Source organism: Marmota marmota, unplaced genomic scaffold (genome assembly GCF_001458135.2).
Source record: "Marmota marmota marmota unplaced genomic scaffold, marMar, whole genome shotgun sequence".
Lineage (NCBI taxonomy): Eukaryota > Metazoa > Chordata > Mammalia > Rodentia > Sciuridae > Marmota > Marmota marmota.
The window spans coordinates 28,488,597-28,508,772 of record NW_026000037.1 but is presented as its reverse complement, the minus strand read 5'-3'; the positions used below and the strand labels follow the sequence as shown (position 1 = coordinate 28,508,772).

At 38.3% G+C, this 20,176-nt stretch overlaps 1 protein-coding gene across 1 annotated transcript in view; it reads left to right on the top strand.

The window, feature by feature from the left end:
- Positions 1–14,551: 14,551 nt before the first annotated feature.
- Nxph2 (neurexophilin 2) overlaps positions 14,552–20,176 on the top strand; it is a 106,014-nt gene continuing 100,389 nt past the window's right edge. The window contains exon 1 of the mRNA XM_048812223.1: positions 14,552–15,241. Coding sequence (XP_048668180.1) covers positions 15,191–15,241 — 51 coding nt within the window. The 5' untranslated portion in view covers positions 14,552–15,190. The remainder of the gene's footprint in view (positions 15,242–20,176) is intronic.

The following is a 20,176-nucleotide window of genomic DNA, read 5'->3' as shown; positions in this document are numbered from 1 at the left end:
CCAGGAAGAGGAAGTTGACTGACCTCTAACTGCTTCTGTACAGAGAGAAGATTTAAACAATTGAGAGGAAGTGTAAAGTCAAGAACAGGGGATGAAAAGAAGAAAGGAGGATGTTCAATATCTAGAAATCTATGGGAGAGATATTTTAAGTTGTGTGGATTTTTCACGTGATCTTTTCATATGGACTTATTCATACTGTAAGAAGCACATGTGTATATCCCTCATTTTTAAGTTATTAAATGTATTTTAGTTGGCCAAAATGCTTATATATTCATATCACCCCATTGGCCTTTTACTACCCTGACTTCTAACAACCAGTTAATAAAGAAGCACTGTGAATATGAAGCCATTCACAACACTTAAGTAGGACCCGACTAGATTTAGCAAAATGTCCACCTCTCTTCTTGGGTCTCCAGTCATTCTCTAGAGATTCCCTAGCTGGGATGGAGTTGGAGATGGTAGGAAAGAGCTTGTCTGTTCACACTCTATGCTCTTACTTCTGCAGTTGCATTTGTCTGGGTTTTGTTGCTTTCAGTATCCTCTGCAGGTGTGCTTCCTAGGACATTCTTCTGGGCCTGGCTCCTTCTACAGAAAATGTGAAAATGAGGTTTGTTTCTTGTGAACAAATTTCACTAGAGAGTTTCAGTGAATTGATAATGACAGGTTTTATTCTTCTTTTCCTCTTTTTTCTCTTCCTCTTTTTTTTTGTTTTTTGTTTTTGTTTTTGTTTTTTAGTTTGGCTTTATTTTCTCCAAAGACACACAACAATGTAAAAAATGAAACTTGATTGTTAAATAAGATTTATTATGAAAAACAATATTTCAATGCTTATTTGCTGCTCTCTTATATACAGACACCCATAGTCTAGCACTATAATCCATTTTATCTTTTTTTGACACTTATCCCCAAATTTAAAATTTTCAGTTTTAACTTTGAGATTACTTATAACAGTCATAATAGTGTTAAAGTTGAATATTTAACCAATGCTTTGATGCAACCATATCAAAGGGGTAAGAGGATGGGAAATAATGAAAGAAAGTTATAGCTTCATGTTACCTAACAGAAAATCAGTAGAAAATGATTACTACAAAAATATTGAAGAATGGCAACATCATCATTAAATTTAGAGAAAAAAAAAGAAAAACAGAATGGGAAAAATATAAATATAAAACAGAAATAGAAAAAAATATCAAAAATGGAAAGAGAAAAATTTAAATATGGGAATAAATGTCTCTAAGGAGAAAGTGCACATCCCTAACAAGAAAAGAATGATATAGTAACTAAGCCAGGTCTTAGAAGTGATTAGACCATGGTACAAATGCCAACTTTACAACTTCCTTTAAAAACTTACAAGCAGGATGCGGTGGTGCACACCTGTAATTCCAGCGATTTAAGAGGCTGAAATATAAGGATTGCAAGTTCAAGGCCAGCCTCTGTAATTTAGTGAGATCCTGTCTCAAAATGAAAAATAAAAAGGGTTGGGAATTTAGCTCAGTGGTAGAGTACCCCTAGGTTCAAACCCCAATATAGACACACACACACACACACACACACACACACACACCTTTATAAAATGTTCTTTAAACCAAGTCTTTGCTTTTTCTTGTGAAAAATAATACAATAATACCAAATATTTAGGTTGCTCTGGAGATTATGAGTGAATGTGGGTAAGTCAGTTAGCACTGTGTCTGGCAAACAGAAAATGGCAAACATGTAATAGCTATTACTGTATTCTCAGAAAAGGATTACAGAAAAACCAGGCCAAGTTATCTAATGTGTGTTGCCCCTCCCTGATCCAGCACATTCTAGAAATGCTGTATGTGCTCTTATTTAAACTGCAAAAATTATCCAAGTTTACAAAGATGGTAAGTGGTAGAGTTTAGATTTGAATATAAGCCTATATTCAAATATTGATTTGAAGACCACATACTTTTCACTAAAAATCCTTACCTGAATTCTATTAGTGTATCTTCAAAGATTAATCTCTCAGATCAAAATCCTCCTCTTTTTCTGATCTCTACACATCACTTAGAAAAGAAGAGTACTTTGAGGACATAATATAGTTGAGAGAAAATATTTGATCAGAGAATGAATTAAGTAGAGCCCAAGGAAGTTGGGTCCTACATAGAGGACCCAACACAAGGGACCACCAAGAACAAGATATGCCCACCCAAATGCCACAAGAGTAGGGATGATGGAGAGAAAAGAGGAAAAAATGAAAGAGACCATTTAGAACTATGGGAATGAACTACATAAAGTTCCTATTCTAATCCAAACACTTCCCAGCTGAATATTTAAGGTTTTAGACATATTAGAAATCTCAATATTTTATTATTAGTGTTTCAAGCATTGAAAATTATTTAATTCTAATTAATACTTATTATCAATGATTTACACTAAATACTCTTATGACCTACACAGATTTAAAAGAACATAAATACAGCCTTAAGCCTCCAGGGAGTTCACCAGGTGATGTTTCTGATTAGATATTCTCAGTCACAAAATATATTAACAATAAGCTACACTTTTTAAGAAGCATCTGATGAGTGGTTCTCACTATATCTATGAAAGGCACTCAGAAAGCAGGATATGGCTGTGAGTTGGATAAACCAGGGAGTGTCTCTTGAGTTAAACCTTGAAAATGGATTTGATTCAAACACATAGAAACCAAGAGTTGAATGCTAGCTGCCAAGGACTGGGGCTGGTGGGTGGAGGAAATAGCAAGATGTTGGTCAAAGGGCATAACATTTTTAGTTATAAGATAAACAAGTTCAGGGGATCTTATTTGTAGCATGCATGTTAATGGATGTGTTAATTAATATTTGGTAATCTCTACACAATGCATATTTATAACACATCATCACACTGAACATCTTGCAGTCCTAATTTGCCAATTCAACATTATAAAATAAAAAGAAATAAGATGGATTCTGCTGCTACCATCCAGCATGGGCAACTGAACCAATTCATGTGAATTTGGGGTGACACAAAATACAACACAGACATAAAATACCTTTATATAAGCTTCGGCTCCCGAACTCAGGCTCCCACAAGGGGGGCAAGAGAAAGTCATGTCAGGCTGATGAGAGAGAGGGAGCTCAAGTTCTGGAGTTGATTTTTATTGGGGGATGCTGTTTCTTAGAACATTCAATGCCCAAAAAAGGGCATTGGTTAGGATTACAAAGGAACAGGTGAATGTAACTCAACCCTACCAGGTAATGCCTACTCCTGGAGCTATGTCTCATTATCTGACCAGAAGTAAAGCCCCAGTTATTGCGGGGCTCAATAATTGTTCAGTATCTCTTGCTCAGGACTTAAGGGCATGTATTTCTAGAGCAGCTCCTGACAATGGATTTAAATAGAAATAAAGGATGTATCAGGATTTTGGAAGAGGTGAAGGGGCGAATTAATGGGTATAAGAATGCCAAGTTGTGTTGGAAGGGCAGTGATTTGCTTTAGCTGGAGATGAGAACCCAGGTTGAGAAGCTATAAAAATTGTGTGTGTGTGTGTGTGTGTGTGTATTTTTTTCCCCTGCCATGGTGCTGGGAATTGAACCCAGGGTTTTGTGCATGCTAGGCAAGCACTCTACCAACTAAGCTATATCTCTAGACCTCTCACATCATATTTTAAGAAATGAAATTAATAGCTGCAAATTATCATATACCTCTTTTAAGCAAAATATGTGTTATCTTGGATCTTTCAAAGAGCTTTTAGATACAACATCTGAAACACAGTCCATTAAAGAAAATATTGATTAATTTGGCCTTCAAATTCTTAAACTTTTGTTTCATAAAGCTTCTGTAAAGAAAATGAGCATATAAACTACTGAGAAGATTTGTACCAAAGAATAACGAAAAAGATATAAACACTCTGAAAACTTAATAATATGAAAACAAATACCACAATAAAAATAATCAAAATGCTTTAATAAATATTTTTTCAAATAAAATACATGGATGGCAAATGAGTTGCTCAACATCATTAGTATTTGAGGAAATGCAAATAGAACACAATGGGATGCCAACTTTCATGTTAAAATGATTTAAAATTTTATTCAAACTTCAAATTGGCAAAAAATAATTATATACATTTTTGGGGGGGTACAACATGATGTTTTGAATGTGGAATGGCTCAAAGAAGTTAATTAACATATGCACTATTTCACCTACCATTTTTGTGATGAGAATATTTTAAATTGCTAATAGCTATAATAAATTAATTTATGCATTTTTTAATTTACTCATTTATTTTGCAGTGCCAGGCTCAGGCCTCACAAATGAGCTCAGGCCTCATAAATGGTAGGCAGGTACTCTACCATTGAGCTATACCCCAAGCCTGATTTAAAATTTTTCAAATCACACAATTTCTAATGTGAGGATATAGAATAACTGGAACTCTCCCACACAGCTGAGAAAAATTTAAAATAGTATAGACACTCTGGAAAACCATTTGTTAGCTTTCTTGAATGTTGGGCATATACTCTGCACATGATGAAATTATCCCATTACTAGATATTCACCCAAATGAACTGACAAATATATATTTGTACCACTCTATTTATAATTGCCAAAAACTAGAATAAATTTCCAGGTCTCCTAGCATAGGAGAATAGATGAACAATCAGCAAAACATGGAACATCTGTAAAATGTAATTCAGGAGATACTAATTCGTGCAACACTGTAGACTGGGGGAAAAGGCATATTGCCAAGTGAAAGAAATCATATCTTAAAGACTAATTATTTTAATATTCAGGAAAAGGGAGACTATTGAAATGAGAAAGAAATCAGTGGTTGCCAGATTTTTTGTTTGTGGGGATGGGCTAATTCCAAAGGGATGGTATAAGAAAACTGGGAGGGAATTAAAACACTTCTTTCTGTATGATACATATCTGTATGCATTTGCCAAAACTCATGACATTGAACACAATGAAGGTGAATTATACCATACACAAAAAACTGTACCATATTGATTTTAATGTTCTGAAATCATAAATATGGTTATTATAATTAAGGCATAAAAAAATCTGAAGAGCTGGCTTTTGTTTACCAGACAAAGTTCAAGTCAAGTCACATTGCTCCCCTTACTTTTCCCATGATCAATGCAGAGACCAAAGTTTAGACATAATTGATTTGATCCATGCCCCTCTTAATTTCTCCCCTATGCAGGAAGACATGGCTCCTATGTGGTTCTTTTATGCTCCTCAAAATATATTTTGGATCACATAAGCCTCAAAAGAGACTCAAAAAACTTCAAGAAAAATAACTAAGGATTTAAATTGTCATTGAATAAATCAGTCTCTTCAACTTTGTTTTGTCTGTTTCTCAAACTTATTTGAACTCAGGATTTTTCTTTCATGTAAATATTTTAACTTTCTTTAGAACTTGTTTCATAAAATAGTACACTTTGAGAAATACAGATGGTGGGATACACTTTTGCTCATCAGATAATATAAGAATAGTTTGGAATCAGAAAAAAAAATTGAGATCTTAAGGAATTGGAGAGGTTCTTATTAATTTTTGTACTGCCTATATAAAGACCATTTATGAAACCTATTTATATATGGGTAACTCTTAAAAAACCACAGTCTACACATTTCAGTCCCAGAGATGGGCCACAATCTAAAGAACCCAATTCTTGTGCCCAAAGGTAATTTTAAATTAATTCAAGTTCTTAATTTTCTTGTATACCATGAAAGGGATATATAGTCTATACAATAGTTTTTGGACACCCCCTATTTTCCTTTCCACTGCCTTTAGCTAAAGCTACCTCAACTTCTTTCATCTTAATGACTCTGCAAAGCTCCTACAACCCTCACTACCTTTTATCTTTTGGTCCTGTTTCTTTACCCCTTCACACTTCAATTACCACCTCTGAAATCCAAGAAGTCTGATAAGGTAGGACTTCTCTTAGGGAGGAAATGAGGCAGAAACAACTGCAGGTCCAGGCAGAATCCTCTTTAGCAGGGAGAGGAGTAGACACTCAGAAACCAGTTACTGGTTAGGAATTCTATTACAAACCAGGAAGGAGCATATTTCTTCTAGAAGAAAGCATTAAAGCTCCACACCTGAGTCAATTGACATTAAGGAGAATGAGGGACTTGATCATTCTGAACAATTATAAACTGTAAATAAAAGAGAAGATAACACTTGGAGAGTATGTCAGTCAAGGTTCATTTAGGCAAGCAGGGCTATTGATCAACCAGGGATTGTTGGTAGGAAATAGACTCTATACAACTATTGGAGTAGAAGAGGAAGAATCAGAAGTAGGTGTCAAAGCATTAGAGAAGGCACCAGTTGGTCTTGCTGAAGCACCAGAGCAGGTGAAAAGTTGGAACTGTCAGAATATTCTGAGATGCCATGTGGGGTCCACAGAATAATCAAGGGCATGTGTTGCGTATATCTATCCACCACCTTCAATGATCTGCCACCCAGAGTCTAGGACTGAGCCCTGGCAGCTATTGGCATCAGGACCATTGTAGGAAGAACTAGATGACATGGAAGAGAGTGAGGACAGGATGCAACCACAGGGCCCACTGTGTCCAGCTGTTACCATTGTTACCTGAGAAGATTATGAAGGAATGCTGCTGCCGAGTTTCTGCATTCTAGATCGAATGTAAGGCAAGTTCCTCATTGGCTTTCTCTAACCTAGGTCTATACATGTAAAAAGATGCAACTCTAAGCTCCATGGATTATATAGAACAACCCATCATTGTATTATTTCTGAAAAGAAAATAACCAAATCTCCTTCCTGATTGAAAACAACATTCAAAAGATTCACATTTAACCAATTTGGGGGGGTGGGATTCTAGGCAGTGATAAGGACTGTACCAGATTCTCTCTGGCCATTCTCTTTCTCACATGTGCACACACCCACACACCTTCTCGAGCAGCCTCATACCACTTGCTATTTGTTCTCATTTCTTCTGGTCACAATGAAAAACAAATGATGAGGAGTTCAGAGAGATCTGATGAAATGAAAACAGCAGTATGGTTGAAAGACAGATAGGGTAATGAGTAGGAGAAAAAAATTCCAGAGTTTCTTGATGCAATTTCCTACCATGTGGGACCCAAGCCGCCTTTGGCAAATTACTCAATTTCTCTATTCCTGAGCTTTGTCATGGCAAATTTCAGATAATACCTACCTCATAAGGTTGTTGTAATAATCATATGTCAACGTATATGCACAACACCTGAGGTGAGAAAAAATAGAAAGCTCAATCTAGGAACAATAAAAAATAAGTACTACTAATAAAAAGTAGGTATGAACTGGTAGAATAACTCTAAATGACTGAATAAACAATTTCAGATCACTGAGTTAAAGGTATAGGCTGCATATTAAGCACTTAAAAATTTAGACAGGACATTTTACTTCCCTCTATATTGTTTAATCTACATGCTGCATAAAGATCCTGTTAATTACACCTTCATAATCTAGGTTTTTTACCTAAGTTAATGTCCACTTGTTGGGCCCTTCTTTTTATTACTGCCCAATAATCAATAGCATCTCTTGCCCTTTTCTCTTCCTTTACAACTAGTTGTCCTAAATAGGACAATCTTTCAATTTGCTACTATAAGCAAGATCTACTGCTATTTGTGTCTGCCACAACTTTGGCTTTGACTCTCAACACATGCTGTTTTGCACTCCCTTCTGACATGTTCTTCTCTGTAAATTTGATTAAAGCATAATGTACTTCTCTGGATAACATAAAGGCACTTGAGGAGAGAGTAGAGTTTCGTTAGCATACATGGGATGAATTTTAACTTACAACTTAATATTTTTGTTTCAAATATTCTGTTCAGTGCTACTGGTATTGGCAGGTGCTTTTTACCTGAATTAACTGGAAAGGATTTTTGTAACTTTTCTTCTCTATTTGGACACATGCAGAAATAAGATTATGTATTGATTAGATATAGGTAAGCTCATTTTATAATAATGGCTTACTTCTACCTGTTTATTATTCAGCAAAGTGCAAATCAGATTTAAGCTATTTGGAGTGAAGCATTTCAAGGACAAATAGACACCTGCTTGTCTATCACGTTTCACCTATATTACAAGTTGTTTGATTCCTAATCAAAGGACCAACTGAACTAGAAGACAATGAACAACCTCTAGAAGTGATATCATCCTAGAAAGAAGGTCTTGAATGTGCTAAAACATTTGGCCCTTGCCCAAACTTATTCTTAAAAGAGCCATGACCATTTGCCAGCTATTCACTCTTTATGAGGCAGTGCCTCATTTGGCCAGTAGATAGCACTAAAGATATTCCAATAAGTGGAGAGAAGGCATTTGGTGCAATTATTACTCTGGCAGGGAAACATTAGACAAACTCATTTTAGATCAGCAAAGGAAGAAAATAGAAACCCCCAGATATTTAGAAATTGGAATTTTTTAAAACCGAATGCCAGTTGACACTTGTACTTTATCATGATAGGAAAATTAGCCTACTTGTTTCCTAACACAATTTCTCTATGAAGGTAGGGAGGTAGCACACGTTTGACATAAACTGAAAAAAAACATGAAAGCAGCACTTGAATGGTAATGCTGAGATCCAGAGAGATCACAAAGAAGAAAATGCCAGTAGCATTTCACAGAAAGAATGAAGAAGGCTCCATAAGCAACACCTTGTAGTACTCATTGATCCTGCCAAAGGGCATAGTTATAAAGTAATGTGTATTTCACAATGCAGTGTTTTATCAACTAAAAGCCTGGTTGTAAACAAAAGATGGATCCTGATAACCTAAAGCAGGGAAATAGGACCCCCAAACCCCAAGCAGTAGCTACTATGTTTTGACAAGTGGAGATGTCCTGGAGTTTAAGGAATAATTCCACTTTCCTTTCCAGGTAAGAAGTAGTTAAAAGATCTGCTTATGTGATTTTGAACCATAGTCCACATGCAGAAATGTCAGGTCATCTACGCCAGCAAGAGCAGGTTTGTATTTAAAAAGGTGATGAGTATTAAGGTGCAGTCCAGGCAGATACAGAAAGCTTAGGTATGAGAAGTCAGAAGTCAAGAATCAATCAAGGATCTCTCAAATTAAAACTGGAGGCACGTGAGCAAGGAAAGACTATGTTAAGGGGAAATGGCACCTGAAAGAAATTCATGATAAAACTAAAGAAATAACTTCAAATTCCTTCTGTAGAAAATTGGTGGTGATGGAAAAACCAACTCTTATAAAAATTAGGAGATAGATTTTCCTTCTCCATTCTCCAGGAGCAACTTTTCAGCTTTCTGAATCTTCTGCCCTAGCTTACTGCAATAAACACACTCCAGATGGCCAGCTCTGAGTTCGATCAGTAATCTTTAAATTTAGCCTCAAATTGCATAAAAGTACCTTCAACGTTTGACCTCAATTCATGTAAGCCACTAAATTCCTTTCTGCTGTGGTTGTTTGTGTTTAGGCACTTGCAACCAAAAGTGCCTCATTAGTACATGGTGAGAAATCATAGGCAGAGGTGGTGAGGGTAGAGGTTCACTCCAGTCTCTTTTCATCCCAGGTAACAGTCTTGCCTCTTCTAGGTACTCTACATATTCTCAAATCAGGAAGTTTCCACTTGATTAGCTAGGAAAGAATTTTATGAATGTGCTTTCCCTTTCATAATCACTGTAGCAGAGGAAGTAGGCACTCCACAGCTCCATGCCATCCCACAGAGTAAGCCTAGTATAGTTTGAGAGCCACTGACCCTGAGGGTTAACCTTGATCTACTATACCTGGCTATGTGACCTTGGAAATATCTCTTTCCTTCTCCTGGCCTAAATTTCTTCTTGTATAACCTGAGCAAGATATTACAATTCTATGTGTCTAGGACTCTGTATACCTGCCCTGTCTCCATACATGAAGCAACATCCAGAGCAGTTTAAGTGATGACATACATTATATTTGATGTCCAGCTAGAAAAGGTGACTGTTCAGTTAACTAATCATGCATGCATGGACAGCGCATAGGAACACATGTGGAAAGATAGTGAAAGTGTAAAAAAATGACCAACTTGGTAGAGATGTAATATTAGCATTCAGGAAGAAGGTCTCTCCTGCCTTGTCAGTCCTGAGTGATGTGCTCTTGACCCAGCTGCCCTCTCATCACAGGACCTACTGGGATCCTGCCTGTCTCTCTTCCCCTGTAGCCTCTCCTCTGCGACTGACAGTGGTGTCAACCACTAACACACTCCTGTGACTTCCTTCCAACATCCAGGAGAAGAGAGAAGACGCAGGGTTGTAGTCACTAAAACTGGGGAGAAAAATAGTTTCACTACAGCTGAAAACCTCGATTTGTATTGGAACACCAAATATATAATGCTATGAAACTATACAAATCCTCCAGCCATGCCCAAATATCTCTAAAGAAAATAGCCAGCTCTGTCCTGAGAAGGTCCTATAGAACCAAGAATAGGTCCTAATGATATTCTGTTAAAGCTTCAGTGTATTCCAACAGTTCTTCCCCAATTCTATTTGCGAAGGAAGGAGGAAAGAAGGCAAGGAGGCAGTAAAGGAGGCAATGATAATAATAATAATAATAACAACAACAACAACAACAACAAGCTCCTGGTAGAATAGTAGTTTTCAACCATGGTTGTATTTTGAAATCTCTGGGTGAAAAATATCACTGTTCCAGCTCATGCACAGAGATGTTTAAGGTGCCCAGTGATTCCATTGTGCAATCAGGCTTGAGATGTAATGCAATATATTATATTTTGTTAAATATTGACCCAAGAATATTCCATTGCTCAAGAAGAGTGGGACTCAAAAGGATTTTAGTTGTTAAGAATTGCTACTGAAAAGCCCACCAGCCTCTTATTGCTGAAGTCTAAGAGGCTGGAAGACTCCCTTTGTATTTTCTCTATTCTTTGGGGAAGTACTGCCTTGCTCTCCAATCCTGAATCCCACTTCTCTGAGGGCTGCACAGTGGCCCTATGCGCCTTGTCATCCTCCTTCCTGCTCACCTTTCTAAAATTATTACTGGATCAATGCTTCAGGCTCAGTATAGTGGGAACTCTTTTCCTGATAGGAATATAGATTCTGTGGCTTTTAGCATCCATAGATCATTCCCACATCTCTTATTAGCTAGAGGTTCATTCGTTCACTACATCAAAACTTTTATAACTGCTGGCAAGTTGAAAAATACCTGAGGCAGAGTGATGAATTGGAAAAAGTAGTTGCGCTGAGAATCTTAGAACCTTGAATCCAGTTTCATATTTGCTCGTGCCTCTTTAGGTGACCTGAAGCGATTCACATAACCTTTCAAGCCTCTGTTTCCTTAAATGTGAAGTGGGAAAGTTGGATAATATCTCATTTCGGTTGCAACTCTGAAATGCCACACTGAATCCTCTTTTCCTATCCACCTTCCGGTAATGATGCTAATGATCATTAAATGGTAAGAAAGTAACTAGAGGGAAAAAAAAAAGCACAAGAAAAAAGCTAATGGTCCAGATAAGCCCCAAGTTGACAAAACTGCTCTGCAAGCATTGAACATATCCCTACAAGTTGCATTTTTAAAGACTACCATGGGATCATGTGATAGTAAAATTCAGTAGTTGCTAGCTTCTGCCACTGGTTTATATGAGAAGATCATTCTTCCTCCCTCACACTATGAAAATCACCCTTACAGAATAAAAAGGCAATGATCTGATTCTATAGTTAAGTTGACCAAAGAGGGAGAAAGCTTTTAAAATTTTTAATTTTTTTTAAAAAGCTTTTAAAATTTCTCTCTAATCTGCTAGGAAAGTTTTAAAATATTCAAACCCCAAGTTCAGTTCACTGTTCCTTTACAAAGCTCTTGCACCCACGTCTTTCCACTCCTTTCCTTCCAACTACCATGACCTTCTCCTCATGCCACCTCCTCCTCAAGACATCCTGCATTCTACCACTGCATATATCTTTATGCCTCTTGATGTATGACTTGTCTACTCCAAAAATGTTTTAAGACTCCTTATTTCCTGAAGATTAAGTCTAGACTGTTTAACTTGGCATTCCCAGATCTCTGTAGACTAGCCCATAAACCTATCTTTCCCCTCATGTTTCCTCAACACATTTCTTATCCAGTCAGCCTGCTTTTTGTCCACCCATCTTTCAGCTATGCCAACTGAAATTCCTCTACTCTGCTTTTGCTCATGCTGTCCCCCCTCTATGGAACTGCCTTCCTGTTTCCCCCAACATAGACCAGTCTTGGTCATTTGTGGAAGCTGAGCCAACTAGCATTTTATCTCTTCCACAAAGCGCTCCTGCTGCCCTATGATGATCAATGATCTTCTCTTCCTCCCTCTGTTCCAGGCAGCTCTTACATATTCCTGTATTGTCTACTGTATTTTATTGAATTTTTCCTGGTTAGACCACATGATTCTAGAGGACAGAAATGTCTATCAAATGCTTCTACCTATCTTTCTGCCTCCCTCCATCCTTCCCTCTTTTGTTTTTTAATGCTTCCTTCCTGTTCCTTTCATTTTCCTGTCATTTGTACAGTAGATTTTAGGCAATCTAGAAAGTGATCAGTACTCACTATCAAATAAATAAATAAATAAATAAATAAAAACCAAAAACCCAGCAATACAGACTTAAACCAGTGAGATCCTCTGTATTTCTCTTTTACACAACCTGACCACTAAGATGCACAATGCACAAATTCTCTTGTGACCCTTAAATTTCAGCTTGGAATTCCACCTCCCTCAGTATGTTGGTTTGTGAGAAGACTTAGTGTTGCAAGAACACATATCCAAATTTAGGTTCCAATTTTACATTTTAATGTATAAGTTTTCCTAAAAGCACAGAAATGATCTAAGAAATATGAATAATTTGAAAGATAAGAGTGCAGTATTCCAGTATTCCATTCCTCTTAATTACCTATTTTGATGTGTTCAATCATGCATTCCTCATTTAGAGAGTTGGTGATAACAGAATTGCAAACTACTAAATTGAGAAGGGATCTTATTTTCTGGATTTACAGATGAATCATCTGTGGCTCAGGCACAGATATTTAATCTAAGTAAGGTACCTCATCTTGCAAAGTTGTTTGGGCCTCCTTCCCATTTGAAGGGTACTTTTCAGAAGGAGGTTCCTCTATCTTTACCAAATACTTTCTTTTAAGTCCTTTTGTTTCCTAAAGTTCTCTGTAAATAAAATGAAACCCAGAGTTGGGCAAGAAATTCAACCAATAAAGACCTCTTTCAATTTTTGGAGTATCATACTTGTGATTCTAGGACAGACTAATTTTCTAGAAGAGGTAGAACTAAGCCTTGGTTTTAAAAAAAAATGTTGTGGGTGAGCTATCGATTTAGATATTTAAACAGTGATTTTGTTTATTTTTTGATTCGGTTCCAAGGAAGAGTCTAAAACTCAGCAGAAGTGCTATAAAGATGGTGTATCCTTTGCCATAGGATACTAGAACCCTCAAGTCAGGTTTGGCAGGGGCTGGGAAGCATACATGGCCCTTATTTGCCGCAATCCCTCCATTCAGGGAAGGAGTTGTACTGGAGGGATAACCCATTAGGAGCTTGGGGACAATACACTTACCAAATCACAATGGGATCCCAGAGCACTCTTGAATGACCTCCCTCCCCTCTGCACAATGTCAGCACACACTGTGAAAGGATGAGTAGGATTTTCCCTACTTAAATCAATCCTCCTGCCTACTTCAAGTATATTTCTGGACCAAACCCCTTCATTTTTATTCTGGAATTTAAAAAAAAAAGAGAGAACTTTTTTTTTTTTGGGGGGGGGGTGTCTTCAGAGTACAAACCAAACTACTCTTTTTGTTTTATTTTTTAAAACTTGGAAACAATCGCAATTGTACTTTTCTGCCTAACATGTTTTCTGTTAGGGCCCGGTGTCTCCAGATGTAAAGGCTAGCGTTGCTTTGCGTTTTCTGTTGAAGCAGCAGCCTAGACTCTCATCCCTGGAGAAGTGAATTTACCTCCCGGAACTTAGGTTTTCCATCTGTTCAATAACGGGGTTGATGGATGGCGGCTCAATTCTCAGCCATCGTAAACGTTGTGGGAGGCTGCGAGCCCCATTGCCTTTGACTGATCCACTGGAATGTCCAGCACAAGATAGTTAAAGGTTAAGGATCTCTCCAATGGAGAGTTGTTAACACAGAGGTCGAAGCACAGGGTCAAGGTTTGCAGACTTGCTGGGCCTCGAAAATTCTTCTCTCCAAGATCGGAGTGGGAAGCTGCAGCGTCCTCTCACCTCTATTCTGCTCCTCCTGCGCCCTGGCAAAAGGGACCCGCAGCGCGTCTCTGCCGGTCCCGATCACTCAGCTCTCTATACCTTCCCAAACCACAGTAAGCTGGAACCGCTACACCTAGCTCTGTTTTTCACTGTCCTGCCACTACCACTCCTGGAGGTCCCTCGAGGTCCGTATTACTTGCCAACCCCAGAAATCCTTCCAGCTGTGCCAGCAACACCTTGCACCTCTTGCCCACGGCTCTACGAGCGAAGCGCTGCTGCACAGTAGGGTACTCTGCTGGCGTCCGGAGCTCCAGTCCCACCTCCCCGCCCCAGTCTTTTCTGCTCAGAGCTCCACGCCCCGCCCCAGGACCCTGCCGTCGCTTTCTAGGACGAACTCCCTTGGTGCTTTCCCGGAGCTCTACTTCTAGCATCCACCCAGGAAGAACCATTCCTTCCCCCCACCCCCTCAGATTTCCCAGCCAAAGCAAAAGCCAGTCAGTGAGCAGGGTGCTTTGTACAGCCAAGGCACCCGGACTGGCCACTCTTCTGGGCGGGGGCAGAAAGAGGCACCCGACCTCTCGGGGTGCACCCGGCTAGGCAGCCACCTGGCAGGGCCGGATCCTGAGAATAGCTTTCCGTTTGAACCTGGGACCAAGACTCCAGAAACGCTGCCTCTAGCCCTTGGGCACCCCCTGAGGTCACCCGGACCCCAACCAAGCGCGAGTACCGAGCGCGGCTGGAACTCCGCACAGCTTGCGGAAGCTCAGCGGCCCGACACGCTCTTTTCTGGCCCCCTCCTTGGAGGGGCGCGCGGGGGCCTGGAGAGGCACCTCCCGCCCGCCTGCCTACCCTCCCCTTTTTCCTCGCCCGCCCACCCGGCCTGCGCTGCGCGGCTCAGCGCTGCGCTCGGATTCCAGGAGGGAAGTGCGGCGCTCAGTCCCTGGCGTCCTCAGTCCTGCCCCCAGAAGTGGAGATGAGCGAGAGGCAGGCGAGGGCGCGCAGCTCCTGAGACGCCGCGCTAGCCGGCACCATGCACCTGAGGCCGCTGCCCCTCGTCGTGGTCCCGGGCTTACTGCAGCTGGTGAGTGCCCAGCCTGCTGCTCGGCTCTATGCGCTGGGGATGCGTTTCGGCGGGAAAATCACGCTGGTGACCGACTCGCAAGCGGAGCTTGGGGCTGCTTGAGAAATGGGGCTGGGGGAGCTTGCAATGAAAGAAGTTTTGGATTGCCTTAGGGCTTGAGGGGAAGAAATGGGGACTCGAATAGAGGGGACCTAAACGCGAATGAGGGGCTTAGCAAGGGTTGGGATTTGAGGGCTGGGATAAAGTAGGCAGAAAGTGGCCAGAAGGGAGGTGCTGGAGAAGAAAAAAGGTTTATTGATAAGGTCTGTAAGAGGGTGGGAGTCCATGGGTATGATGAGGATGGGTTGAAAGACCTTCCTGCATCCCAGAGATTGAGAGACTTGGCGGTTTTTATTTTCACGTGTTTGGCCCAAATGCCCTCAGACACTTCTTCCAAAACAGAGCATCATGTGTCCTATTTCATAGGGCTAGGTGGAGGCGCCTTGATGGGGGGAACTTATGCAAAAGACAGATTTTAGGGGGCAGCTTGAATTTCTCTTTATTTTCTGCCTGGCGCTGGGGACTGGGATGGGGTTTTTTGCCGGCTGGGAACGCGAGATATAAATTTGGCGCCCAACTCTACGCAAGAAATCTTTAAATGGTCTTTTCTCAGAGACTTCTTTAACCTGGTCTGGGGATGTCGAGGAATTGGAAGGGTATTGAAAGGTTGCTCCGGATTTGCTAGCGACACTGGGCGACTATTCCTGTTAGGACTCTCTTGGATTTCGCTGAGACGCGTCACGCTCTCCTCCTCCCGATATATGGTCCTATACTATATACATGAATACGATATGTTTTGCTAGTTAATTTAAGATCGATCCAAAGTAAGACCTTCGGAAGCAACTTTTGAATAATATTGTAGAATAGACTGCTTTGACTTGGCCCGACTCTTTGATGGATTTCTCCTGGTCACTTGGCACCAGTCTTGCTTGATCTGGTGCTATTAAAAGAGCTTCTCCCAAAGCCACGGTTTCTTTGATCCTCATACTTAAATTTTACTCACTTAACTCTGGCTATTAAAACCAGATTAAAGGACCCAAGAACATACAGAAAAACAATCACTTCTCTTTCCTTTTCTTTTTAGAGGGAAAATCAAATAACTTATGAAAGTTTCTCTGTGACATGTACAATATTGTACAGGCAGAGGCACTTTCCAAGTGTCAAGGGTGGAAGGGACTGTAAAAGGAGTAGAGACAACACCAAACAGTCTGTGGTCCATTTTGTTACAACAGGGATTAACTTTACCTGCACAGTGTTAACTCAGACATTCTTCAGTGGCATCAAGGAGAAAATGCAGTGATATTCCTGAATGTCCTAGAATAAGCCTGCTCATACTGGTTATTTACAATACAACATGTTAAAATAATTTTTACATCTAAAGCCCTATGCATCCAGAATATATGTCACATTAATCTTTAGTATTACTCGCTTTAAAAATTTTTTAATCTAAATTTCAATGGAAGGTGAGCCAACAAAGCAGCATTTGTAATGTGTAAGAAAAAGCCTGGGGGAGGGGGATCAGGTAATTATTGTAGGGTTATAGAATACCTTCAGAAACCTTAGTTCATTAATTTTGCATTCAGTGATTGTAGACTGTGTCTTTGCTCCATAACTGCTGTGTTAGATTCTTAAAAATGATGAAATATATTTGGGCATTTGTTGGGGAAAAGTTCTCCTATCAGCTACTATTTTGGAAATGTTAGATTCCCCCCCCCCCACACACACACTCAATAAGGACTAGGAAATGCATCTTAAAGGGATTATATACCCTCCTTAAGAACTAGATTCTAATATTACAGCACAGATTGATTGATTGCTTTTTAAGGAAGCTTATGTCAAATTTTAATCCATTTTTGGATTGTGCTGGGGTTGTAATGTTTTTTTCCTGGAGCACTTTATCATGGTAAGTGAGGTGGGGAGCTGCAGCCCTGTGATAAGCACACAAGCCTTACACTGCCATCCTCTTGGACAATAAAAGGCTGTTTACATTCTCCACATTCTTAGAGCTGTTTCCAGCCTTGTAACACAAGGGGGTTAGGATGTGAAAGGAAAACAGAGTGGCTGAGCAGGGTAGATCTAAATTGTAACATTGTCCAATCCTACTATACCCCCACCCCAGTAAATATCAAAAAAGACAGATCATAATTTGTTCCTTTGGATGGTCATAGTTTTGTTCTACCTTTCCCAGCTGATATTGAACTTGTTTTTTAAATCCTAAAAGCAAATGGATATTTTTTTTTTTTTTTTAGAATTGAAAACTAGTCTTTTTTAGTATTCTAGGAAACATAAGTACTCAAAAGACCTGCTCTCTGCTATATAGATACTTTAAAACTTGTTGGAGGGGGAGGGGTGGACTTACATTCTTTTGTAAATTGGGTTTTAGTCTTCCATCTTCATTGGCAGCCTGAAGAAATATACTTTTTTTAAAAAAAATGCTAAATATTTTAAATAAGTATTGGATTTATTTAGACATCTTCAACATTTATTTACATGAAAATTGCCTGTTTCATCTGAAAGCAGTAACAGGGAGTTGGCCCCAAATAAGTCATCAACCACATTATACTGTTAGAACAACTAGAATGTTTTTACTTATTTTTCTGATATTTAGAACTTTTAAGTAAGCAATAAACTGATAAATGTTGCGGGTGGCCTATGAAGAATGGGTGTATGCTCCCTGTCGTTGCTCAGTTTTGCTGGCCTCTGTCCAGCCTTTTTAACAGATAGGTTGCTATACCTAATAAATGAGATGACTGGACACTTGCAAAATTTAGATACCCACCTTGAATGCATTATTTTTTTGATATTCTTATTCAGTAGCATTCTCTTTTTTTTATTTGCTCTTTTTAGATAGGCATTACCGTAGAGTGTATTTTCACGTAGTATACATACATGGAATATAACTTATTCTAATTAGGATCTCCTTCTTGTGGTTGTATATCAGTAACATTCATTATAAAAATATTGGTAGTACATTATATCTTTTCTGACACCCAATTAAGAAAAATTATTTGGAATTAATATTGTTAAAAAATGAGTGTTGTTTCATGACATTATACTCTAGTATAATGACATTTGCTCTATGTTGAGATAAAATGTAGAAGTGATTTAAAACAGGTTTGTTGAACATTTCAACTAGTTTTTCTGTGATACAGTGCCAAATTTATAAATAAAAGCTAAAAGTGATGTAAATAAGCAAATTTTTAGAATACTATAAAATAAGAACCCTTGTGATGTAAGAAAGTATTATTTTAAGTTCATTTTGTTATGTATTTTTGTCTTACATAGATATATAAAGGATATTTATATTTATTTTAACAAAGTAATAATTTTAATATTTGTTTAGTGTGATATGCATATTTATTCCTTGTTTTATATTTAGCAGAAGTTATAACCCATAACCATCATTCATTCAAAAATCACAATTTCCTTCATGCAGCACTAATCTATAAATATCAAAACAGCATTTCCCAGGGTAGGATCAATAGTCATCTGTTGGCTAGATGACAATGCAGAGGAGGAAAAAAAAATACTTCCATATCATGGTTATGACTGAGAGATAGCTGGGCTTTAAAATTAATATATGAGCATCAATGTCTTAGAATTTTTAAAAATATTAATTAAGATTGGACAATTAAGTCCTTGGTTCCAGCCATCCATCTCTCAGTAAAAATTGAATTTTTCTTAGCCTATTCTGAGATTATGGTACCTGGTCCAGTTTAAATGCCTTTGACAGAAACTGACTCCTCTGGGGAACTTACATTGCTTGATAGATTTCCGAATTAAAAAAGAAAAGCTTTTTAAAATCTTCATTCTCTATTTTTTTCTGAATTTTCTTTTCTTTTTATTGTTTCTGTTTAGGGGTCAGAATGCTAAATAAGGTAGAAGTCTTTTTGAAAAACCTTTCAAGGTTTACATTGTCAGTTTAAAATGCATAGTTATTGCAAAGTGAATGAATTAAATGTTAATTTGTCATGTGCAACATGATGTTTTGAAGCATACATTTATAATATATTACCTATCTTTTATCTATTAAGGAGTTAATCGATGCATCTTGAATGGTTTAATCATTTAGTGGTAGCAATCAAAGGTGAATAAATGTGTCACAGGGTTGTGATTTTATAAAAGCTCTAGGATGTCTCCTACTGTTTACATATTCTGTAGACTCCTTTACCTGAAGCTTTGCTGGGTAAGATTTGAAAAAAAAGAATTATAACCACATACTGAAGTGCCTACAGTTAAGGCTGTGTCAGCGTTTCTGTGAAGAATCTCATTTCTATCTTAGCCATAAGCATTATTGCTGGTTAGAGGCTGGCATTTAATATCTTGATTTGGGAGTCAATTATTTTAAAGCTGCTTTAAAAAATTGGCTCAAATGATTCTGAGCACTCACCCATGAGAGGTTCCTCTCTAGGTATGCTTATAGTGTGCAGGATGGTGATTTAGAAAACTAATTTCTGTATTATTGACTTAATGACTAAACTAACAGGCAGAATCCTATAGTTAAGACTTGCATATGATTATAACCTAAGTTGTAATAAAATTATTTTAGGTAATCTTTTTTCAATTAACCTATTTATTGTATCGTTGTGTGACTTTGTAACACTGTTTTATCAGAAGCCTTTCTTGTTGTGTCAGACTCAGGTACCCTAATCAGTGTTTTTATGAATCTTTATTTACTAACAATCTTTTAAATTTTGTATTACTAGTGATATGACCAGTGGTGTGGATGACAACTCTATTCTTTATTTGCAAGTTCTGCTCAATAAAAAAGTGATCTCAAGTAATTTACAGTATAGATTTTTTATATTATGCAAAAGATTCTAAGATTTAATTGACTGAAAATGTCTATTTTATGCTACTTTAATTTGTGAAACTCTAAATGTAGACCCGCAAAAA